Source organism: Drosophila obscura, unplaced genomic scaffold (genome assembly GCF_018151105.1).
Source record: "Drosophila obscura isolate BZ-5 IFL unplaced genomic scaffold, ASM1815110v1 contig_150, whole genome shotgun sequence".
NCBI lineage: Eukaryota > Metazoa > Arthropoda > Insecta > Diptera > Drosophilidae > Drosophila > Drosophila obscura.
Window position 1 is genome coordinate 398,827 of NW_024542736.1, and position 19,638 is coordinate 418,464.

At 47.9% G+C, this 19,638-nt stretch overlaps 9 protein-coding genes across 12 annotated transcripts; 6 read left to right on the top strand and 3 right to left on the bottom strand.

Annotated features, from left to right (window-relative positions):
* The first annotated feature begins 703 nt into the window (after positions 1–703).
* LOC111066481 (nucleoporin Ndc1) lies at positions 704–2,749 on the top strand. The gene is made up of 2 exons (XM_022355149.2): positions 704–1,217; positions 1,284–2,749. Exons 1-2 carry the CDS (start codon positions 820–822, stop codon positions 2,623–2,625), a joined length of 1,740 nt encoding a protein of 579 aa, XP_022210841.2. The 5' UTR covers positions 704–819; the 3' UTR covers positions 2,626–2,749.
* Positions 2,691–4,349, bottom strand: LOC111066485 (putative OPA3-like protein CG13603). The gene is made up of 4 exons (XM_022355155.2): positions 4,263–4,349; positions 3,734–3,884; positions 3,491–3,662; positions 2,691–3,427 (listed from the first exon to the last, which is right to left on the bottom strand). Exons 2-4 carry the CDS (start codon positions 3,873–3,875, stop codon positions 2,971–2,973), a joined length of 771 nt encoding a protein of 256 aa, XP_022210847.1. The 5' UTR covers positions 3,876–3,884; positions 4,263–4,349; the 3' UTR covers positions 2,691–2,970.
* Positions 3,792–4,780, bottom strand: LOC111066488 (putative OPA3-like protein CG43998). 2 transcript variants are annotated; one of them, XM_022355160.2, is made up of 3 exons: positions 4,470–4,780; positions 4,263–4,415; positions 3,792–3,884 (listed from the first exon to the last, which is right to left on the bottom strand). In XM_022355160.2, the coding sequence occupies exons 1-2, from the start codon at positions 4,778–4,780 to the stop codon at positions 4,265–4,267; spliced, it is 462 nt and encodes a 153-aa protein (XP_022210852.2). In that variant the 3' UTR covers positions 3,792–3,884; positions 4,263–4,264. The 2 variants fall into 2 exon arrangements, with proteins under 2 accessions (XP_022210852.2, XP_022210851.2); XM_022355159.2 differs by lacking the exon at positions 3,792–3,884 and having other exon boundaries at positions 4,180–4,415.
* A 58-nt stretch (positions 4,781–4,838) lies between these two features.
* Positions 4,839–5,471, bottom strand: LOC111066487 (putative OPA3-like protein CG13603). The gene is made up of 3 exons (XM_022355158.2): positions 5,274–5,471; positions 5,052–5,220; positions 4,839–4,995 (listed from the first exon to the last, which is right to left on the bottom strand). The coding sequence occupies exons 1-3, from the start codon at positions 5,413–5,415 to the stop codon at positions 4,839–4,841; spliced, it is 468 nt and encodes a 155-aa protein (XP_022210850.2). The 5' UTR covers positions 5,416–5,471.
* Positions 5,472–5,644: 173 nt separating this feature from the next.
* Positions 5,645–9,793, top strand: LOC111066483 (pyruvate kinase). Of its 3 annotated transcripts, none has more exons than XM_022355153.2 (4): positions 5,645–5,789; positions 7,830–9,219; positions 9,288–9,444; positions 9,510–9,793. In XM_022355153.2, exons 2-4 carry the CDS (start codon positions 7,851–7,853, stop codon positions 9,520–9,522), a joined length of 1,539 nt encoding a protein of 512 aa, XP_022210845.2. In that variant the 5' UTR covers positions 5,645–5,789; positions 7,830–7,850; the 3' UTR covers positions 9,523–9,793. The 3 variants fall into 3 exon arrangements, with proteins under 3 accessions (XP_022210845.2, XP_022210844.2, XP_022210843.2); XM_022355151.2 differs by lacking the exon at positions 5,645–5,789 and adding an exon at positions 7,041–7,275; XM_022355152.2 differs by lacking the exons at positions 5,645–5,789; positions 9,510–9,793 and adding an exon at positions 7,040–7,275 and having other exon boundaries at positions 9,288–9,448.
* Positions 9,794–9,871: 78 nt separating this feature from the next.
* On the top strand, positions 9,872–12,106 carry LOC111066482 (pyruvate kinase). Its single transcript, XM_022355150.2, has 2 exons — positions 9,872–10,059; positions 10,132–12,106. The coding sequence occupies exon 2, from the start codon at positions 10,147–10,149 to the stop codon at positions 11,836–11,838; it is 1,692 nt and encodes a 563-aa protein (XP_022210842.2). The 5' UTR covers positions 9,872–10,059; positions 10,132–10,146; the 3' UTR covers positions 11,839–12,106.
* A 164-nt stretch (positions 12,107–12,270) lies between these two features.
* Positions 12,271–16,480, top strand: LOC111066480. Its single transcript, XM_022355147.2, has 7 exons — positions 12,271–13,677; positions 13,744–14,390; positions 14,452–14,640; positions 14,707–15,294; positions 15,353–15,898; positions 15,961–16,131; positions 16,195–16,480. The coding sequence occupies exons 1-7, from the start codon at positions 12,481–12,483 to the stop codon at positions 16,340–16,342; spliced, it is 3,486 nt and encodes a 1,161-aa protein (XP_022210839.2). The 5' UTR covers positions 12,271–12,480; the 3' UTR covers positions 16,343–16,480.
* Positions 16,479–18,170, top strand: LOC111066484 (protein suppressor of variegation 3-7). The gene is made up of 2 exons (XM_022355154.2): positions 16,479–17,015; positions 17,076–18,170. The coding sequence occupies exons 1-2, from the start codon at positions 16,981–16,983 to the stop codon at positions 18,106–18,108; spliced, it is 1,068 nt and encodes a 355-aa protein (XP_022210846.2). The 5' UTR covers positions 16,479–16,980; the 3' UTR covers positions 18,109–18,170.
* A 173-nt stretch (positions 18,171–18,343) lies between these two features.
* Positions 18,344–19,126, top strand: LOC111066486 (tRNA-specific adenosine deaminase 2). Its single transcript, XM_022355157.2, has one exon. It carries the CDS (start codon positions 18,447–18,449, stop codon positions 18,921–18,923), a length of 477 nt encoding a protein of 158 aa, XP_022210849.1. The 5' UTR covers positions 18,344–18,446; the 3' UTR covers positions 18,924–19,126.
* The last annotated feature ends 512 nt before the right edge of the window (positions 19,127–19,638 follow it).

The following is a 19,638-nucleotide window of genomic DNA, read 5'->3' on the forward strand; positions in this document are numbered from 1 at the left end:
TTAATTTAAATAAAGTTTTACTTATTATCTATTTTATATGAGATGTCAGAGGAGAATTTCTATAATTATCGATTTGAATGTAGATGTAGGAAGTCATGTATCAAAGGTACATGTAGATGTCGGCGATTACATTCTTAGATCCCGATTGACGATATAATAACGGACTATCATTTTTAAATAAATTGGTGAATTTGTAAAAAATTATGAAATATTAAAAAATATCTGGAAGCGAACTAAAAACAGATAAGATATGGATATATAGTCATAAGATACTTAACAGATCTGTGAGTATCGCTCATGGCTGGACTATTTGATAGTAAATTCCGAATTACGCTAATTACTGCGACTTTTTTAGATATTTATAGAATGAACTAATTGTCAGTAGGAATTGGAGGCACGAAACGATTTTGCAAACGAGCTGAGAGTCAAGCTATAAACGGTCAACTTCCTCCTCCGCTCACTCCCACTCCCCTATCAAATCCTGCCCGGGGTCCATACGAGTGCCATGCTCATTCAGTTTTTATTTCGCTGCTGCCTGTGAATCATGAATCATCATTCTATAATTTTTTTTTATTTTGATTTTTTTAATATACTGAGTGTTTGATAAGGTAGCTTGGTATATTTTCTTTTTTTTCGTACGGTATTACTAAAAACGCGCGCGTTGGGTGCTAGGGCTGCAAAAACAAAACCATCGATTTTATCGATAGTGTTACCGATTGTTACGCAGCTCTAGGCGCGTTGTTGCCGGCTTGTTATTGCGATTTCTTGCGAATTTTAAATTAAAGTAAAGATAGTAAAGATATTGATGAAAGCGTTGCAATGTCCCACCTCTCAACGATCAATGCCTGCAAGCTACTGCTGTTCCGACGATGTCTGCAGGCCGTACTGCTGACCGTGGGCATCCAGTTCCTGCTGCTGACCATCTTCCTGCTTCTCGTTAACTTTGAATTGCTGCGGCCGCTCCACTGGATCGCTAGCACGCTGAGTCTGGTGTGCAGTTTCTACACCTGGTTCGCCAGCATACCACTCGTCGGAGCTGTTGTCCTATATGGCGTGATTCTGTGCCAGCAACACCTGGCCGAGAGACCGTATTGTCCCAGCCGGTTCCGCTGGCTGGTGCGCTATGGACCCCGCAAGCTACTCTTCCTGGCCGCACATCTGCTCGTTGGCTACCTTACGGCGTGGCTGTACACGGGTTACATGCACACGGGCTATCGGTGGGTACAAATGTTCCCAGGATCAACTCAAATTCTAATCATATTCTGTTTCTGTTTATTCCTCAGGCATCTGTGGTACAAGTGCTATGGCCAGGAGTGCATAAGCGCCTACCACGTGTACCTGCTGGGCATGGGCATCTTCGCGGGCTGCTACAACTTCGTCTCTGTGCACATGCGTCAGGAGGTTGAAATCGAGTTTCCCATAGTGAATCATTTTTGGGGCGAGAAGTCGCGCGAGTTGCTCTACAGCAGTCTGGCCCGATCTTTGATCAAGTCCCTCGTGCCCACGCTGGCGTACACCCTGCTATTTTGGCTGTTCGGTCGTGTGGTGTGCCACAGGCTGAGCCACGTCTTTGCCGTGGACTTGGATGAGCGTCTGGAGGGCTTCTTTGGCGTGGCCACCAATGTCCGGCTGCTCTTCTACGGCTGGCTACTCTCTGCCCAAATTCTTAGCAATATGCATCTCATGCGCTGCTTTTACAGCATGTTTCTGTCCGAGGAGTTTCCCCTGGCAGTGACCAAAAATCGGGCTGCGTTCGTCCAGGAGAAGGAGGTGACCGTGGTGGCCGCCCTGGGCTTGTCCAACGTATACGTGGTCCAGTGCCTGGCTGCCAAATATCTGTACAATCTGGTCACAACCGGCGACTCGGCGGAACGATCGGAACTGTTCCAGCTAACCGAGCCGGGTAATCGTCCGGCCAATTGGCGTTCCCTCTGCGACCAATGCCTCAGCCTGATCGGAAGCTTCACCGACGAACTAATCGACTCCATGCAGAAGATAAGTGTGCTCAAAGGTTCGCCAAGTAGTCCTCCGATAGCGCCGATCAGCGAGAGCGCCAGTGCCAGTCTAATGGCTGAAAGGGTGCTCACACGCCAATACAACCAGATGCACGGCATTCGTCCCATGGTCTCGCCGGGGCGCAATACTCTCATAGATCGACCCGTGGACAGCATACGACGCGTTCCCAATTGGTGTGAACGCGCCTCCATGCAGATGGAACAGTCTCTCCAGCTACTGATCAACCGTATTCCCGGCATTGTCTATCTGTTCACCGAGCCCGAGGGGGCCAAGACCACGTTCTTGTTGACCAATTCGCTGGCTTTGGTGTACGTAATCCAGGCTCTGTCCCAGATATGCGTGCTCTCGCTCAAGGAGGATCGCTTTGGTGTGGTGCAGACCGACCTGTCGGACATCATAAAGTCGATGAGTCGCCTCAAGGGCGAGCTGGACAAGTTGAGCAGCGTGGCGAGCAACCTGCGGGGTCCGGGCTCCAGCTTCAGCGTGCTGCGCGGTGCTGTGCGTCGCAGTCTCTTTCACATTTGCATCTCCTTCGGCGACTACATCAACGAGCTGATACCCTCTGGAGAGGAGAGGCGTCAGCTCCAGACACTGATCAATCAGGAGTAGCCCTGTACTCCTGCTACTCATCCCTCCCCACCCACTCGCAATGATTCACACACATTTTGTCAACTGTTTTGCATCTCTCTTTAGTTTTGCTTGGTAACAATAAAAATTAATAAATACAACTACAAATGTACAATTGTTATGTATGTACATCGATTGACTTTATGCTTATAAAGTACGTAATGGTAACACGCGATTTGATCATGGCTAGCATCTTGAGTGGAAGGCTCTGACTGGCTGCAGGATGAATGTGTGGGTGTGTGCAAACAAAGGGAGCAGCTTCCTCTACTGCTCCAGGGCCAAGGCATACATGAGCAGGGACAGCTCCTGCTCCAGTTGTTGCTGATGTCATTGCTCGACTCTCGCCGGCGGTGCAGCGGCCACAACGCTGACGCTGGCTGCCTCGCCCAGTGATTGCTCCAGCTGCTCGGCTACTTCATCAATGTGCTTGAGGGCCACCTGGGCCTTTCGGTTGCGACCATCCACATAGATTTGGGTTTCCAGGAAGTTCAGAGCCCTAAATGCCATGCCCCCCGCGGGGTCATAGACACCCTCGTACTTCTTGGGATTCCTCGCACTGGCACTCTGATCCGGTGTGCTCGGATCAAAGGGCACGTACTCCTGCAGGCGCTCTTTGCTCCATCGGAAGATATTACGTGAATCTAAGTCCGCCAGAACCCTCGTCATTTCGCGGATTTGTGCATCCTGTCGCTCCAGCCGAAAGTTAATTTCCGTCAGCGTATTGGTCATCTGCATCTTCTCCATTTGGATCTCCTCGGTCTTCTTGGTCTCCTTAATGGATTGGCTACAACAGAGAAGAGCCTATGGAACTACACAATGAATACAAACGGAAACGCCAGCTACCTACCGCGAGTACTCAAATATCAGCAGACCGGCGCCGATGGTGAAAATGATGAACTCGCCCAGCAGATTGGCACCCAGCTCGATGGCCATGGCCTCGTTCAGCGGCGGAACATTGACACTGCGCCCACCCATGTTCAGGGCCCACATCTTGGTCTTCACCTCCACCCAATTGTAGACTGAAAACCGAAATTGGAGGGGCTTTACTCAAATCTAATCATATGTGATATGGGGTCATCCACCGACTTACACTGGGCCGGCGGCATGCAGATGTACTTCCTGAAGAAGGGGCTGGACTTGGCATTCGACTTCAGCACATTGGCAATGGGTTTGCTGATCTGCTTGATGGCCAAAACTCCAAGTTTGGCCGCCGGAAAGACGCCAATAACCATTGTATTTCGCTTTGGCCACAAAAAAAACTATTACAAAATATTCACTATTCGGCTGCACATCTGTTCAGTGTGACCGCGGAAGACTTATCGACAAAGTATACCGTCTGACCCTCAAAAATATACCCAAATATACCGTCCCTTTTACATAATATACCGTAAATATACCGAGGAAATTCCTATTCATCAATTTTGATATTCGATTTAATATTACTAGATAGTTAGGACTTTAACAACTAAAAATATTATTTTATCAAATAGACGAATCAATTTTCTACAATCTGGCTTATTTTAAGGACTCCTTATATACCCAACTATTGATAACTATGTTCTTTACTATATACCTTTAAAAATGATACATAAAAGATTGATGAAATTGATTAAATGTACCGTTAGTGAGAGACGTTGTCCAGTGCCGTCTTCATACTGCGGATTTCCTTTTCGTTTCGATCTATACTTGTGTCCAGGCTTCCGATCCTTTGCTCCAACATCATCCTCTGCTCTCTGTGCCTGATGTGCTTCTTTTCGTCCTTCAGCCTTTGCCTAGCTCAGTAGATATTAGATAAATACTTGCAGGACGAGACGACCATTGCTTACCGTGTAACCTCGTAATACAGAAGGAACACTCCAATGCTCGTCACAATAACCTCGCCCAGCAAATCTGCACCGATTCGCGTTGCCATGGCGGGTGTTAGACGCGGCACTCGCCTCGGCTGCTTCAGTTTTAGAAAATGCAATTGCAAGCGAACCTCCAAGTTGTTGTACAACTGTCCCGGTGGAATGCAAACGATCCGTCTGAAGACGGGATGGTGTTTGGCATAGCTCTTCAGTAAATTGCTAACGGGCTTGCTAATTTGCTTCATGGTAAAAATGAAGACCTTGCCAAGGGGAAACGTACCAATTACCATTTTGAACACTGAAAATTTGGGACATAATTTTGAACAATTTGCCTTTCGTAGCCTACTACTATCGATCAGATCCTATTTGTTTGATTTTCGCTTTGAGATGAACAATTTCCCTGTCTTGGCGCGCAATGCGCTCATTCAGTTGAACGATTCGGTTATTTAGCTCCTCCCTTTTCTGCTTGTGCCTTTCATGTTTCTTTTCGCCGTTTCGCGCTTGCCTAAGGAAGGACATTTTTAAAGTTCTAGTCTGTACTCTCTCCGGAGCAGTAAAAACCTTGCAAACTCGTTCAGTATGAAGGAAACACCGATCAGAAATATGAAAAGCTCGCCCAGAATATCGCCACCCATTTTAATGGACATGGCACGGGTCAGGGGCGGAACCCGCTTCGGCTGTCCTAAGCCCAGCATCCACATCTTGGAGCGAACGTCGATCGTGTTGTACACTGGGAAGGCATAAAATAATTGTACATCAATTCTCCACACACGGTCTACTCACAAGTGGCTGGCGGTGCAACTACATAGATTCTAAATACATTATTCTTGTTAGCATAGCGCTTAATTACATTGCTAACCGGCTTACTGATGTGCTTCACGCACAAGAGGCCGAGTTTTGCTATTGGGAATGCGCCCACAACCATTTCTCATTCCGAAATTTTGACTAAATAAACTAAACATACTTGACGGCAGAAGCTTAAATTTCAAAACCAACGTCTCATATATACTAGATGTGCTGGTATTTTTCCAGACAGTTTCAGGGCTGCTGCAACAGCTCGGCTGGAAAGTCCCGATAACATGTACGGTTACCAGGGCTGCTACAACTGGAAAAGCTCAGTAAAATATCTGGCGCCGGTCTCGCGAAACGAGAAGGCCCCAACATTCGCGATTGAAACCCCAACGAGAAGCGCGTTTTGTGTATTCGTAGCCTGTGCATTTAAGTAAATTGAATCAATTCCAAAACAGGAAGAGCAAATACATATTTCCATAAGCTCTTAGTTTTCTCTTGTCTAATCAGGTAAATATCGAAGTGCTGCAGCTCCGCTTCAGTAATTTACTTTCACTGCTGTAACAGTATTCAATGCTCCATTTGCATTTTGGCGAAAAATTAGCGGGTTTTTGCAAAGATTTATTGTTGTTGTTGTTGATGATGCAAGCTGTTTCTCCATATTATGTGGAACACCAACACAAAGATAAACGCGATCCGCACAGTCGCGTCCGCGACATAGTGTCAGCCGGCAGAATAATATGTAAAGGTGAAATAGAAGTCATTCCATACAAAGCACGCACACAGCGAAAGGCCCATGACAACACATACAGTGAAACACGCCATCAGGAAATGCAGCAATAATCTTGAAGCTGTCTACTTATTGTAAAACTTCCATCGATCAGTCTTATCGGTAATTTATTGTACTTTTCCATACATGTGTGTGTGTGTGTGTACAAATATATGTACATATGTGCCATCTATGACGTTCGGAGTGGACCAGAGATGAGTAATTTACATACATACAAATTGCTGAAATGCCGGTTTTATACAGTTTCTATGAGTTTGTTGCCATGGTGCCAACGAACGTCCTTTGCGGGGCAAGTTCAAGGGCAAATTAGTAGTTTGTGTGCTGGAAAAATGCTTTCACTTTCGTTTCAAATAACGTTTTCTTTCCCTGTGATGAAAGCTGTTCACTTAAAAGTAAAAGCTTTCATTACACGCGCAGAGAGCGTGCGACTCACGTGCACACATATGTATGTAGATATGAATATGCTCACGCACTTGCATAATGACCGATGAGAGAGAGAGAGAGAGAGGACTTTGATATTTTTGGATCTGTGGAGATTAATGATTCGATTTCAAGGTCAGTAGCAAACTGGGACATTTTGCAGCCGGCTGATAAGAGTTGAAACAGCTGATTTCGTTTTTTGTTTACACTTATACAAGCGAAATTAAATATATGTATGCATGTTTTGTTCATATACAAATTATTAAACACTCGAAGATTCGTTGAACCTTCTAGCCGGCTAACAACAAGAAAGACCGTAAACCTTTAAAGCTTTTCGCTCTCTCTTTATTGGGTTTAGATAAACTTTTACGAGCATTGTACCGTTTTGTTTCTCTCGCTGTTGGATTTTTAGGGTTGGTTGTTTGTGCCTGTTGCTCTTGCGAATTCGTTTGTCCTCGTGTTTTAGCGACATTTCCGAAGCTCAAAGCTGCTGCAGCCCGATAAATTTTCCACTAGGCCACAGAAAAAAAGTTCTCTGCTGCCGCATTCGAAAATTTTTCCTCGTCCTGAACAAAGCAGTCGGCGGCATACACAATTTTAGCCTTATTTCGGGTTGCTTCTGCTTTTGCTGTCTCCGTTTCTGCTGTGCGTGTGCCTGTGCCTGTGCCTGGGACTGCCTTTCGTGTTGCAAAATATTCCAACTGTCGTTTGTTCAATACTGCTGCTAACCAAGTAGGCAACAATATGGTGAACGTAACCATGTACGATGAGGCGCCCAAGCTCAAGGTATTTGAGAATTATATTACTCTTCCCCAGCCCAACGCCAACCAGTGTCAGTGTCAGGGGCGCGAGTGTTGTTACGTTTTTGGTCCATAAAGATACTATACAAAATTAGGCATTAGATGCATGTACACATAATCAGGCAACTGGCGGCGGCCCCGATATCAGTAGATTGCCAAGAACAGACGAAAATTAACGAATTATGCAACGGTTTCGTTGCGGCTGCAGCTGCAGCTGCGAAAATGTACGAGTAGTCGCCTCCCTCGTCTCGGTCTCGGTCGGCAGAACTGACCTTCGGCGATGCAGTGCCAGCGTCAGCGCCGATGCAAGAACGCTCTTCCGCCCACGGGCGGCGGCTATCTTGCGCACTCTCACGCTTTCACGCACCATTCACAGCACATCCATCCAGTTCAAAACGTCAGATATGACAGAGATATCAGAATTATCACTCATTAAGATGGGGGTGTTTCGGGTAACGAATGCCGATAGGGAATCGCGGGAACAGTCCTTGCATTTTAACTAATCCAATCCGTATCCGTGTGTCTTTTTCGTTCTTGCAGCCCAATCAAGTACCACAAGACATGGCAGCCGCAGCTGATACCCAACTGGAGCACATGTGCCGCCTGCAGTTCGACTCGCCCATTCCCCATGTGCGTCTGTCCGGCATCGTGTGCACCATCGGCCCGGCCTCGAGCAGCGTCGAGATGTTGGAGAAGATGATGGCCACCGGCATGAACATTGCCCGCATGAACTTCTCGCACGGCTCCCACGAGTATCACGCCCAGACGGTGGCCAATGTCCGCCAGGCGGTGAAGAACTACTCGGCCAAGCTCGGCTACGAGCATCCCGTGGCCATTGCGCTGGACACCAAGGGACCCGAGATCCGTACTGGTCTCATTGGTGGCAGCGGCACCGCCGAGATCGAGCTGAAGAAGGGCGAGACGATCAAGCTGTCCACCAACAAGGACTTCCTGGAGAAGGGCTCCCTGGAGGTGGTCTATGTGGACTACGAGAACATCGTGAAGGTTGTCAAGCCCGGCAACCACATCTTCGTCGATGACGGCCTCATCTCTTTGGTGGTGCGCGAGGTGACCAAGGATACGGTCGTCTGCGAGGTGGAGAACGGCGGCGCTCTGGGCTCCCGCAAGGGTGTGAATCTGCCCGGCGTGCCGGTGGATTTGCCCGCCGTGTCGGAGAAGGACAAGTCCGATCTGCAGTTTGGTGTGGAGCAGGATGTCGACATGGTCTTTGCCTCGTTCATCCGCAATGCCGCCGCTCTTGCTGAGATCCGCAAGGTGCTCGGCGAGAAGGGAAAGAACATCAAGATCATCTCGAAGATCGAGAACCAGCAGGGCATGCACAATCTGGATGAGATTATCGAGGCCGGAGACGGCATCATGGTGGCCCGTGGAGATTTGGGCATTGAGATCCCAGCCGAGAAGGTGTTCCTGGCCCAAAAGGCCATGATTGCCCGCTGCAACAAGGCCGGCAAGCCCGTGATCTGCGCCACCCAGATGCTGGAGTCCATGGTGAAGAAGCCCCGCCCCACTCGCGCTGAAATCTCTGATGTGGCCAATGCTGTGCTCGATGGCGCCGACTGCGTCATGTTGTCCGGCGAGACAGCCAAGGGAGAGTACCCCCTGGAGTGTGTCCTGACCATGGCCAAGACCTGCAAGGAGGCCGAAGCTGCTCTCTGGCATGCGAATCTGTTTGCCGATCTGGTGAAAGGCGTAGCCGTCTTGGATGCTGCTCATGCTACGGCCATAGCTGCCGTTGAGGCCGCCACCAAGGCTAAGGCTGCCGCCATTGTGGTGATCACCACCAGCGGAAAGTCTGCCTTCCAAGTGAGCAAGTACCGCCCACGCTGCCCCATCATTGCCGTTACCCGTAATCCCCAGACGGCCCGACAGTCCCACCTCTACCGTGGCCTGGTGCCCCTCATCTACAAGGGTAAGTGTATACATTCCTCATGTACCCTCTCACATGGTACTGATAATCATCTCTTTTTTTGTGCACAGAGCCAGCACAGAACGACTGGCTGAAGGATGTGGACCAGCGCGTCCAGTTCGGTGTACAGGTGGGCAAGAAGAACGGCTTCATCAAGACCGGTGACGCGGTCGTCGTTGTCACAGGCTGGAAGCAGGGCTCCGGCTTCACCAACACCATTCGCATTGTGTAAGTGTCCGCATTGAGATGCAGTGTAAACGAAGTCCCAACTAATCTCTAAATTCCGCTTGCAGTGCCGTTGAATAAATCTTGTCGCTGAGGAAGTACCTAGATGCGTCGCAGTAGCAGTAGCAGCAGCAGCAGCAGCAGCAGTAGCAGGCGTCGCATTGATTAATGTTAATAACCAAGTTAATTTATTAATTGCGTATATTGGAATATCGAAAACAGGAAAGGAAAGGAGGATAAGAACCGCAGTCAATGCGCCGCCGCAGGCCGCCGACACACAAATTTAATTTATCACTGTTGAATAATATAGAGTGTTCTTCAAAAGGAATAATAAATTTTAATCATGTATGTACGTGGATAATCGTGAAAGATATATACTACCCCTCCCTACCCCCATACCTTTTCGAAAGGCAGATAACCTTTTGCTTTTTGGATCAATTTCCATTCCGATCTTAACACAGATCGAACTACATTTTGTCATTATTTCAAAATTTCATCAACATTTCACTATTTGTGGGATTTCTAACGCGGAGAGCGGCGGCTTGCAGTGCGTCGCCTCCGTGTCAAACGCCTTGGTCTTCCACCAGTTCTTGCAGCTATGCGGGTAATGCTCAGAAGGTACGTTTAGCCACCTCCCCTCCCTTTGGGGATAATCTTACGGCTATTAATCTATTCCTCTGGCTGAACCAGGAAGCCACCGCACCAATGGTGCAACTGGACCGCGGGCCCTTTGCCACACAGTTGGAGTATCAGTCGCGACTGCAGTTCAATGCACCCTGCTCAGGGTTTCCACTGAGCGGCATCATATGCACCATTGGACCGGCCTCGAACAAGCCCGAGGTTCTGGTGGAGCTGATAAGGGCGGGTATGCGAGTCGTACGAATGAATTTCTCGCATGGCTCACACGAGTACCACTGCCAGACGATTCAGGCGGCGCGCAAGGCCATAGATATGTATGCCGAGCAGACGGGTGTCTTCAAGCCGGTGGCCATTGCTCTGGACACCAAGGGGCCGGAAATTCGAACGGGCAAACTGGCGGGCGGCGACACGGCGGAAATCGAACTGAAGCAGGGCGAATCCATCAAGCTGTCCACCAACAAAGACTTGGAGAAGAAGTGTACCAAGGAGCGGGTGTATGTGGACTACCAGAAGCTGCCGAGCATCATCAAGGCCGGCGATCGGGTCTTCATCGACGACGGACTGATCGCCCTGAAGGTTAAGCAGATCGCTAGCGATGAAGTGACCTGCGAGGTGGAGAACGGTGGCAAGCTCGGATCGCACAAGGGCGTCAATCTGCCAGGGGTGCCGGTGGATCTGCCAGCCGTCTCCGAGAAGGACAAGGCGGACTTGAAGTTCGGCGTGGAGCAGAAGGTGGATATGGTCTTTGCCTCCTTTATACGCGATGCCCAGGCACTGGCCGAGATACGCAGTGTCCTGGGGCCAGAGGGCGCGCACATAAAGATCATCTCCAAAATCGAGAACCAACAGGGCATGGCGAACATCGACGCTATCATCGCTGCCTCCGATGGCATAATGGTGGCTCGCGGAGACCTGGGCATCGAGATATCCACGGAAGAGGTGCCCCTGGCCCAGAAGGCAATCATAGCCAAGTGCAACCAGGTGGGAAAGCCCGCCATTTGCGCTACCCAAATGCTGGATTCGATGATTGGCAAGCCGAGACCCACGCGCGCCGAGGCATCAGATGTGGCCAATGCCATCTTCGATGGGGCCGATTGTGTGATGTTGTCGGGCGAAACAGCCAAGGGAAAGTACCCGGTCGAGTGCGTCAAGTGCATGGCGAAAATATGCTCCAAGGTGGAGGCGGTTCTGTGGTACGAGAGCATCCAGAACAACGTGAGGAGCGCCGTCCGGCTGGCGACAGCCAACCAAATATCGGCCGTGTCTATGACCATCGCTGAGGCAGCCACAACGGCCCATGCCAAGGCAATTATCGTAGCTAGTCCGTGCTCCATGATTCCACAGCTGGTTAGCCAGATGCGGGCCGTCTGCCCCATCGTGCTGCTCATCGGTTGCAAGTCCCAGGCTCGTCAGTCGTTGATCTTTCGCGGTGTTTATCCTCTCATCATTGATGAGATGGCCGCCGGTTGCACGGACTTTCGGCAAATCCTGCAGGCGGGCATCAAGCTCTTGCCGAAGCTGGAGATAATGAAGCCCGGAAAAAAGGAAACCGTCGTAATTGTAGACGCAATGAGGGCCGACAACGTCAGCTTTCGCCTGTTCTCCATTCGACAACAAACCAAAGCTGAGATGGAAAAACAGGCCGGCGAATGCAAACGAAAGTCTCCAAAAAAGTGCATTCGACTCCTTGCAGCTGAAAAAAAAGAGCAGGCTAAAATAAAGAGCAAAAAAAATGATGGTGGCGAATCAAAGAAGTAAACCAAAAATTTAAGCGTGCCGGGCTGTCGTGCTGCTTGCTTATTTTGGCGGTTAACAAAATTCAAAATAACATATTTTAAATTTGTATTAAACATAACTTGTGCAATACAATAATTGTATATAGCATGTAAACAAATTAGCTTTTCATTTATTATCCAAGTGAAATGCAAAGAAAAAGGTATTCAAATTGCAGTAAAAAATGTGTCGTGTGAAAGAATTTTCTCAGAAGTAAATCATATAAAAACTAACATAAGAAACAGATTTAAGAATACAAACATTTCAAATCTTTTTTAAATGATCTCCAATAAAGAAACAAATTTTTGTGGTTTTTATCGGTATATTAACGGTATATTTTGCAACTAAGACAGTATATTTCGGTATATTTTTGAGGGACTGACGGTATATTGGATGTATAAATCCGCGGTCACACTGATTGGGCGGCATGCTGATACGGATTGTGGGTGGTTGCAAAGTACCAATAAATACAATGCGCACGGGGGAGTTGCAGCCAATTGTGAAATATTTGCATCCCAGACAGGAAGTGTTCGCTTGCAGCGCGCCAGAGACTTGTAGAGCTGCAGAAACTTGTAGAGTGCCAGGAGGAGGAGGCTGACCTTGAAAGAGAATAAGTGAAAAGAAGCAATGGTTCTGCCGGGTACCAAAGCCACGACGGCGACAGGCTCGCACGCGGTCGTTCAGGCCCTCGAATTGTATATTCAAAATCAAAATTTGCAAGGAGATATTGCCGAATTGGATGACATGCTATACGACCTGGTGGACATGCACAAGGATAACGAGGTGGCCTTGAAAAAAGTGCTGCAGTGCATATATAATTTGATGCAGGCCAACACCAAGTGGAATGTCCGATTCGGCGCAAAGGTGTTTCACAAGCTTGTTGCGGTCGTGATTTGCGCCAACAGGGAGGATACAGCTGCCCGCCGTCAACTGGTGGCAAATGTGCTCGTTTGCGTGCAACAGCATCAGCGAAAGCTTCCCGGCACTGACGGCAAGTACCTGCTGGAGCAGCTTTGGTGTCTTAGCTTGAGCCGCGACCGTCAGCCATATGTGGCGCAAATTCTGCTCCACCTGTTTGATGACTTCTTTGCGAAGCTGGGAATCGAATTTTGCCAGAAGCTTTTCGACATCATACAGAATCTATTGCAGTCGGACATGCGTGAGGACCGCCGTTCTGCGTGCTTTGTCATGAGAAAGATACTTGAGATTGATGAGGCGCGCAAAGGCGATGCACAGCCGAAGATACTCGAGCCCCTCAAGTGCAGCGAAAGTCAGTGGTCCGCCTATGTGGACATTACGGAGAATCTAGAGGAGCAGCAGTCGCACCTGGTGCTGCCCACCCTGAGTACTCTGCTGCCGCGTCTGGCCCTCATGTCGCCGGACATGAGTGACGACTGGGTGGGCTGGTTGCGCATCTTGTGCATCCGTCTCTTGCAGGATAACAATATATTGGTGTTGAAATGGACGCTCAAATACTTTCTCAACAAGCTCAGCCTTGGCTGGGTAGTTAGTGTTGATCTGATCTATGATCTCCTAGCGGCCACTAACAGAACGCAGCTGTTCAATTGGGAGGCCAAAGACCACCTGTCGGAGAAGCAAACAATTGACTTTATGGGAGGTGGAAGCGTAGAGGTATTAATGGAGCCACTGGCAGCAATTCCCTGGCACTGTGTCCCATTGCTGCACTGGCTGCGCTGCATCCATCCGGATCAGGTGCCCACTGTTGGCAAGGAATTGCTCTACAAGCTATGCGCCCGAGTCCGCATCTTGCAGAATACCAAACTGAGAATCTTAGTTAACGCGCGGCTGGTTTTCCTCTTCCATGTAAGTATCGTCGCACCTTCTATCGCACCTGAGCAGAATAAACCATATAGGATATATGTATTTCAGGACACAATTGAGGGTCTCAACTTGGGCGATTATATGATGTTTGTGGAGTCGCTATTTAATACCAGCGATGGCTATAAGGACCACGCTCGCTTGATAGACAAAATCAACAAATGCAAAAACTTTGGGGCCCATCTGCCGTACTTCAGCAGTCGTTGCTTTTACATTATATGCCCAGATGCTAAGCTGTTGCGCGCATTTTTATGGCAATTACAAGGCGTACCCAAGGCGCAGCACGGTTGGTGGCGCCTTGCCCCTGTCTTCGTGGGCAGCAACTCCACCGAGATCCACGATGAGTACGCGTTCTACTGTGCTGTGTATGGTTTTGATCCGCTATTGACCAAACCTGGGGCCATGACTCTCGAACAGATGCAGCAGCATTTGCTCGATAGGTTCAATTGCGAGTCGAGGGAGGAGAGGTCGTTTGTGCTTGAGCATTCTGTGGATCTATTCGTTGAAATCAACTTTAAAAATTGGGCCCAGATAGAAAAGAATAACTTACAACCCCTGGATCTGTTGGATAAGGGCACCATAATTACATTTTCCCGTCTATGCTGGCTGTTGGCACGCCAGAGAGAGCGATTGGCAGACGATAGCATGATATTGCCAGCTCTGATTGACCGTTTGGCCAGATGCAACAGAGCCAACGCGTAAGCATTGAGTCTATGGGATTGTTTTTCATTTGATTTTACTTCTAAGTTTGGGTTTCAGCAATACCTATGCTCGATATATCCTCAAGTACGCCAATGCCTTTTTGACGCAAGAAAATTATGAGATTGTCGTGAAGGATTTGCTGCAACAACGACCCAGTTCCCTCGAAGCGTTCGAGAACTTTACATTGCCGATGCCCCTGGTCCTGAGAGAATTGCTTCATGGAGAGACCAGCACTGGAGATGCACGGTGAGTGCAAGGACTTGTGTTAATGCCAGAGTATAAAACGTTTAACACATTTATGTCATTTGAAAGCATTGAGGCCGCCGAAATTTACCGCATTGCGAATATCTTTGACGATGATGCGTTTAGTCGATCGAGATTTTTAAGCACCGCATTCCATCTACGTGACGATACTCGCGATGTGAACGGACTCTTCCAGGAACTGCTGTGGACCAACAAGGAGCTGTCGGCGAAGAAGCCGCGCTATTTTGAGAACTCAAAGGAGCACAGAACCAAAATGCGCATTTGCAAGGCTCTGCTATTCCTGGGCTCACCCGATCTTGTCAAGTGGTCGGATCTACTGTGGGAGGCACTGTTGTGGGCCAATGACCAACTGAATATAAGCTACATGTACGAGTGTCTGGTGTCTAATATGTTGCCAAGCATTGATCCACTACTGGATAAGCTGTCGCAGATTCAGAGCTTCACGGCCGGTCAACATTTGTCGCTCACCAGCGTGGCCCATCTGTACTGCATGGCCAATTGGGAAAGCCTAGATACAGATAAGTTGAATGCCATTTTTGCGGCACTCTTGCCGCTCACCATGGGATCTCACTTTCAAACGCGTGTGCTCGCCCAACTGGTGCTGCACAAGCTGGCGGAAAAGTGCGAGACAAGCGGGTAAGGCACAGACCATATCGAATGAAAGCACACAAGGTTAAACAACTATTTACTACAGCATTCAGATGCCAATAGCCGTTGCCCTGAAGACATCGATTGAAGCCACGTTTGGCGACAAGTTCGATGAACTGCGAAAGGAGCCACGTCTCGTGCTATCTCTGGTTATGAAGAGCCAGCATCTAAGTCCCTGTTTTGCGGCAGAGTCCATCCTCTATATGACGCATGCACCCTTCGATGAATGCATAAGACCGGCAGTGCTCAATGGAACGTCTGTGTTCGAGGACACTCTCAAGGCCATTCGTTCGTTCTTCAAGAGCAAGAAGGCTGGATCATTGGCAGAGCCAACATTCCTGGACAGTGTCGGTGCCATCAACGGAAACGTACAGAGAAAAATGAATCCCATTGCCGATATATATCCGGAGGCTGATTTGGTCAAATGCACATGTGGTGTAGACACAACTAAGCAGCTGGTGGTAGTGGCTTCCCTGATCGACAAGCTGCCCAATCTGGGCGGTCTGGCGCGCACCTGTGAGGTTTTGGGCGTCCAGACCTTGGCTGTGGGCAACAAGGCCCTAACGGGAAAGAGCGATTTCACCAACTTAAGGTTAAGCCTATAGTTAAGCACCCACATGGGCTATGCGGATCTAATGCATATTTCAATTTCAGCATGACCGCTGAGAAGACGCTGGACATTATCGAGCTGAAGCCCAGTTATATTGGTGAATTTCTGATGGCGAAACAAATGGAGGGCTTTAGAGTTGTCGGGGCCGAGCAGACCGCTCACAGCGTTAGTTTCGCCAACTTTAAGTTCCCCAAAAAGTGTGTCCTACTGCTGGGGTGAGTAGTTTTTGATCAGGGAAATGGCAATCGCAATATAATCTCGTGGTTTCCTTTTTTCAGGCACGAGAAGCATGGGATACCAGCGGATCTGATTGGTTTCCTGGACTATGCCGTGGAAATACCACAATTTGGAGTGGTGCGCTCACTCAACGTCCATGTCACAGGGTCCCTATTTATTTGGGAATATTGCAAGCAGCATTTTTTCTAAAGAATAAGAATCCAGTTAATGTCTAAAAATGAATATTTTTTTTGTAGTGCTCGTTGCGACTTTGCCCGTTGGCAAGTAAGCCTCACTATAAGCATTTTTAAATGCACTTATATTATCACAATTCAGTAGTAGTAGTAGTAGTAGTATCAGTAGAATCGTTCAACCGTTTGATCCGAACTTTAAATTGTTGACAAATCGGTAAAAAATTAGAAAATTCAGAACCATATTCCGCCCGCAACCCTAACCGTCCGCTTCGGCCACTGTTCGACTTCAAATTACGAATTTAATTAACTTTATGGTTGAAAAGGCGAACACGCACGTCCCGCTGCAAGACAACAAAAGAATGTCTTATCCACTGCTTTTATTTTGCCGTTGCAAATAATATACACCACACACATAAAATATCCAATGTTGAGCTTAAGCCCGAAAGTCCGCATTCGATTTAATTGGACCCGTGCAAAATTGGCCAACATATCTGCTTATGTCGTTACTCTTGTTCAATAAATAAATAATTAAAATCAATAAAAATGTCTATGGTAGACATTCGGTCTACCAGTGTTGGTAGGTGCAATTTTTTAGTCGAAGCTTGCCAGCCCTGGACAGCTGATAATAACAATAACAAGAAGTAAATAAATAGCATGAGTTTTTCCGAAAACAATTCCGACTCCGATTGGTAAGTATTATTAAACAGAGATAGCTTCAGCTTGAAATATATGTATACAATCAATTACAGGAAGGAGGCCAGGGTAAGAGTGGCTCGAAAGATCAAACAAGGCGCAAGGCAGGACAACGACAAGAAGCTTGGAGGAAAACCGAAGTATAATCAAAGGTTTTGCGAAAAGTGGCTAAACATATTCGAACCGTGGTTGAGGCGTTCCGACGACGATCCAAATAAGCCCTTCTGCCGTGCCTGCCACTGCCGCCTGGACTGCAATCGATGTCATCTCGTCCGGCACGAGCGCACCACGAAGCACAAGCGAAATCTGGAGGCCCTGATAACCAAAGGCGAGGGAGCGATACGAAACGAGTTGACTGTGCGGCAAGAGCGGAGTAAATACTTCCAGAAGCGGCCCAAGCCGGCGTCACCGGAAAAGTCCAATGTAAATGAACCTGAATACCTGGAGGCTGTGGCTCCAGAACCTATAGCAACCACCACCGTGCATGTTATAACCACCGAAGTTGATGATTTTCCAACTGGCACACGAAATATTGATGAGACGAATTACAGCATCAGCAGCAGTACCGTCCCCAAACAAGAAATTCTATCAGAGACAGAGACAAACAACAAGCCCAACGTCGAATCTCATTCAGGAATTCTGCAAGAGACCGATGCGTTGGGTACCGACTCGCCGACGACCACAAAGCGCAACACCGGCTCCTCTTCATCCAATCAGGAGGGTCTTAGGCTGCTGATGCAAATCCATCAGGATAAAAACGAGTTGATGGAGTCCTTCCGCGAACTGATGGGGAGCAACCAGTCGACGCACCCCCCGCCGCCCAAGGAAAAAAACCACGTAGACCTGTTCTTCGAGAGCGTCAGCTCCAGTGTGAAGGCTCTGTCGCCAAAGCTCATAGCGGAGGCCAAGATGCGCGTGTCGCAGATCATTTGCGAGCTGGAGCTGCGTGGCCTTAAGGATAATAGTACAAACGAGGATGTCATTGAGATGCCCATGGCGACGCCACCAGCAGCTAGCTTGTATCTGCTCAGGCAGAGCAGCAGTGGATGTGCTGTGGTGCAGCAACCACACTTTGGGGGCCTCAGCTGAAATGTAACCCTTAAGAGAATAATAAAAAAAATAGCCCAAATTTTTAATGAAGTTGTCCAGCAATGATATAGCAAATAGCTGACATATGTACATCATAGATTCAAGTTAGTATCTGTTCCTTTGAATTCTAGTTGGATTCTTAGTCAGGCTCGTGACTTTTGAATAAGCGTCGATATCATCGGGAAAATGATAGTAATTATCAGTTCGTGCTCACCTCTAGTCAGCTGTTCAGTGCCTGCAGTGCTGTAAAGCGTTCGCATTCGCCACTATTTTATCGTAGTCGTCTTTTGTTTTGTTGACTTGTTTTTCAACAAAATTCGAAAATATTTCCATGCCAAATGGCCACTTTTATGGAGGAAGCGTTGGTCGAAGCGCGACGGGCACGTGACGCAGGCGAGGTGCCCGTCGGCTGTGTCTTTGTGCACGAGGACAAAGTAATCGCACGTGGCGCCAACGAAGTGAACGTCTACCGGAACGCTACCCGACATGCTGAATTCATTTGCATCGATGCCACCTTGGCCCACTGTCGGGAGAAGAGCCTGCCAGCACGTCAAATGTTCAGCGAGATCATCGTGGTGGTCACCGTGGAGCCGTGCATCATGTGCTCGGCCGCCCTGCATACGCTGGGCGTCAAGGAGATTATTTTCGGTTGCGAAAACGATCGTTTCGGTGGAAAGACGGTAGTGGATGTCGGGGCCGTGGTGGGCCAAAGAATACAAATCACAGGCGGCATCCGCGCCGATGAGGCCATGGCGCTGCTGAAGGAGTTCTACAAGGGCGACAACCCGGCGGCGCCGACAAAGAAGAAAAAGTAACGTTGCTGCACCATCAAAACTATCCAAAAGAAGTGCAGGCGAAGTAATGTTTCTTATAAACTTTAAGTATAGTCTAAGATATGTATGTATATGGCGTTCTGAACGTATGTTAAAACAAATACAATTACAAGGAAGCTACATGTCATGTGTGTAGTGTTGGCTGTGCCTGTCAAACTGTAGGAAGACAACTCAAAACATATTTTTTATTTAAATGCTATATGCTCTGTGTGCGATCTATACAATTACAAGCAAGTGTTGTCGACACGAAAGTTAATTTGACTATGACAAACGGCAGATACGGATCTTTTAGAAAAGTCCAGCAGGGCCCGGCCGGTCTGCTGCAAAGTGTCCCTCTTCCTTACTTTATCGAAAGGAAAGAAACTAAGTCACTAGAAATGTTACAAAATTTGTAAAGTTGGCGCCAAACAGCAGCGGAGCCATTTAAAGTTTGATAGTATCGATAATACTATCGATAGCTTCGGTTTTTTTCTGTCTCTTTCTTCAAAGATATGGCTGTTATTTATTTTAATGTAAATAGCTATAAAACTCTTTGAAATGAAATATGTTCCAGCTGTAGAATGCATGAGTAAATACGTACCTACCTGTAAGTTTTTTTTTCTGTTTCACTGAATGCTGCTCTCAGCGACATACATACATATCTTCGCGTGGATGCATGTCGTTAAGAAAATTTTGAAATTTTTTAAATTAATTTTTA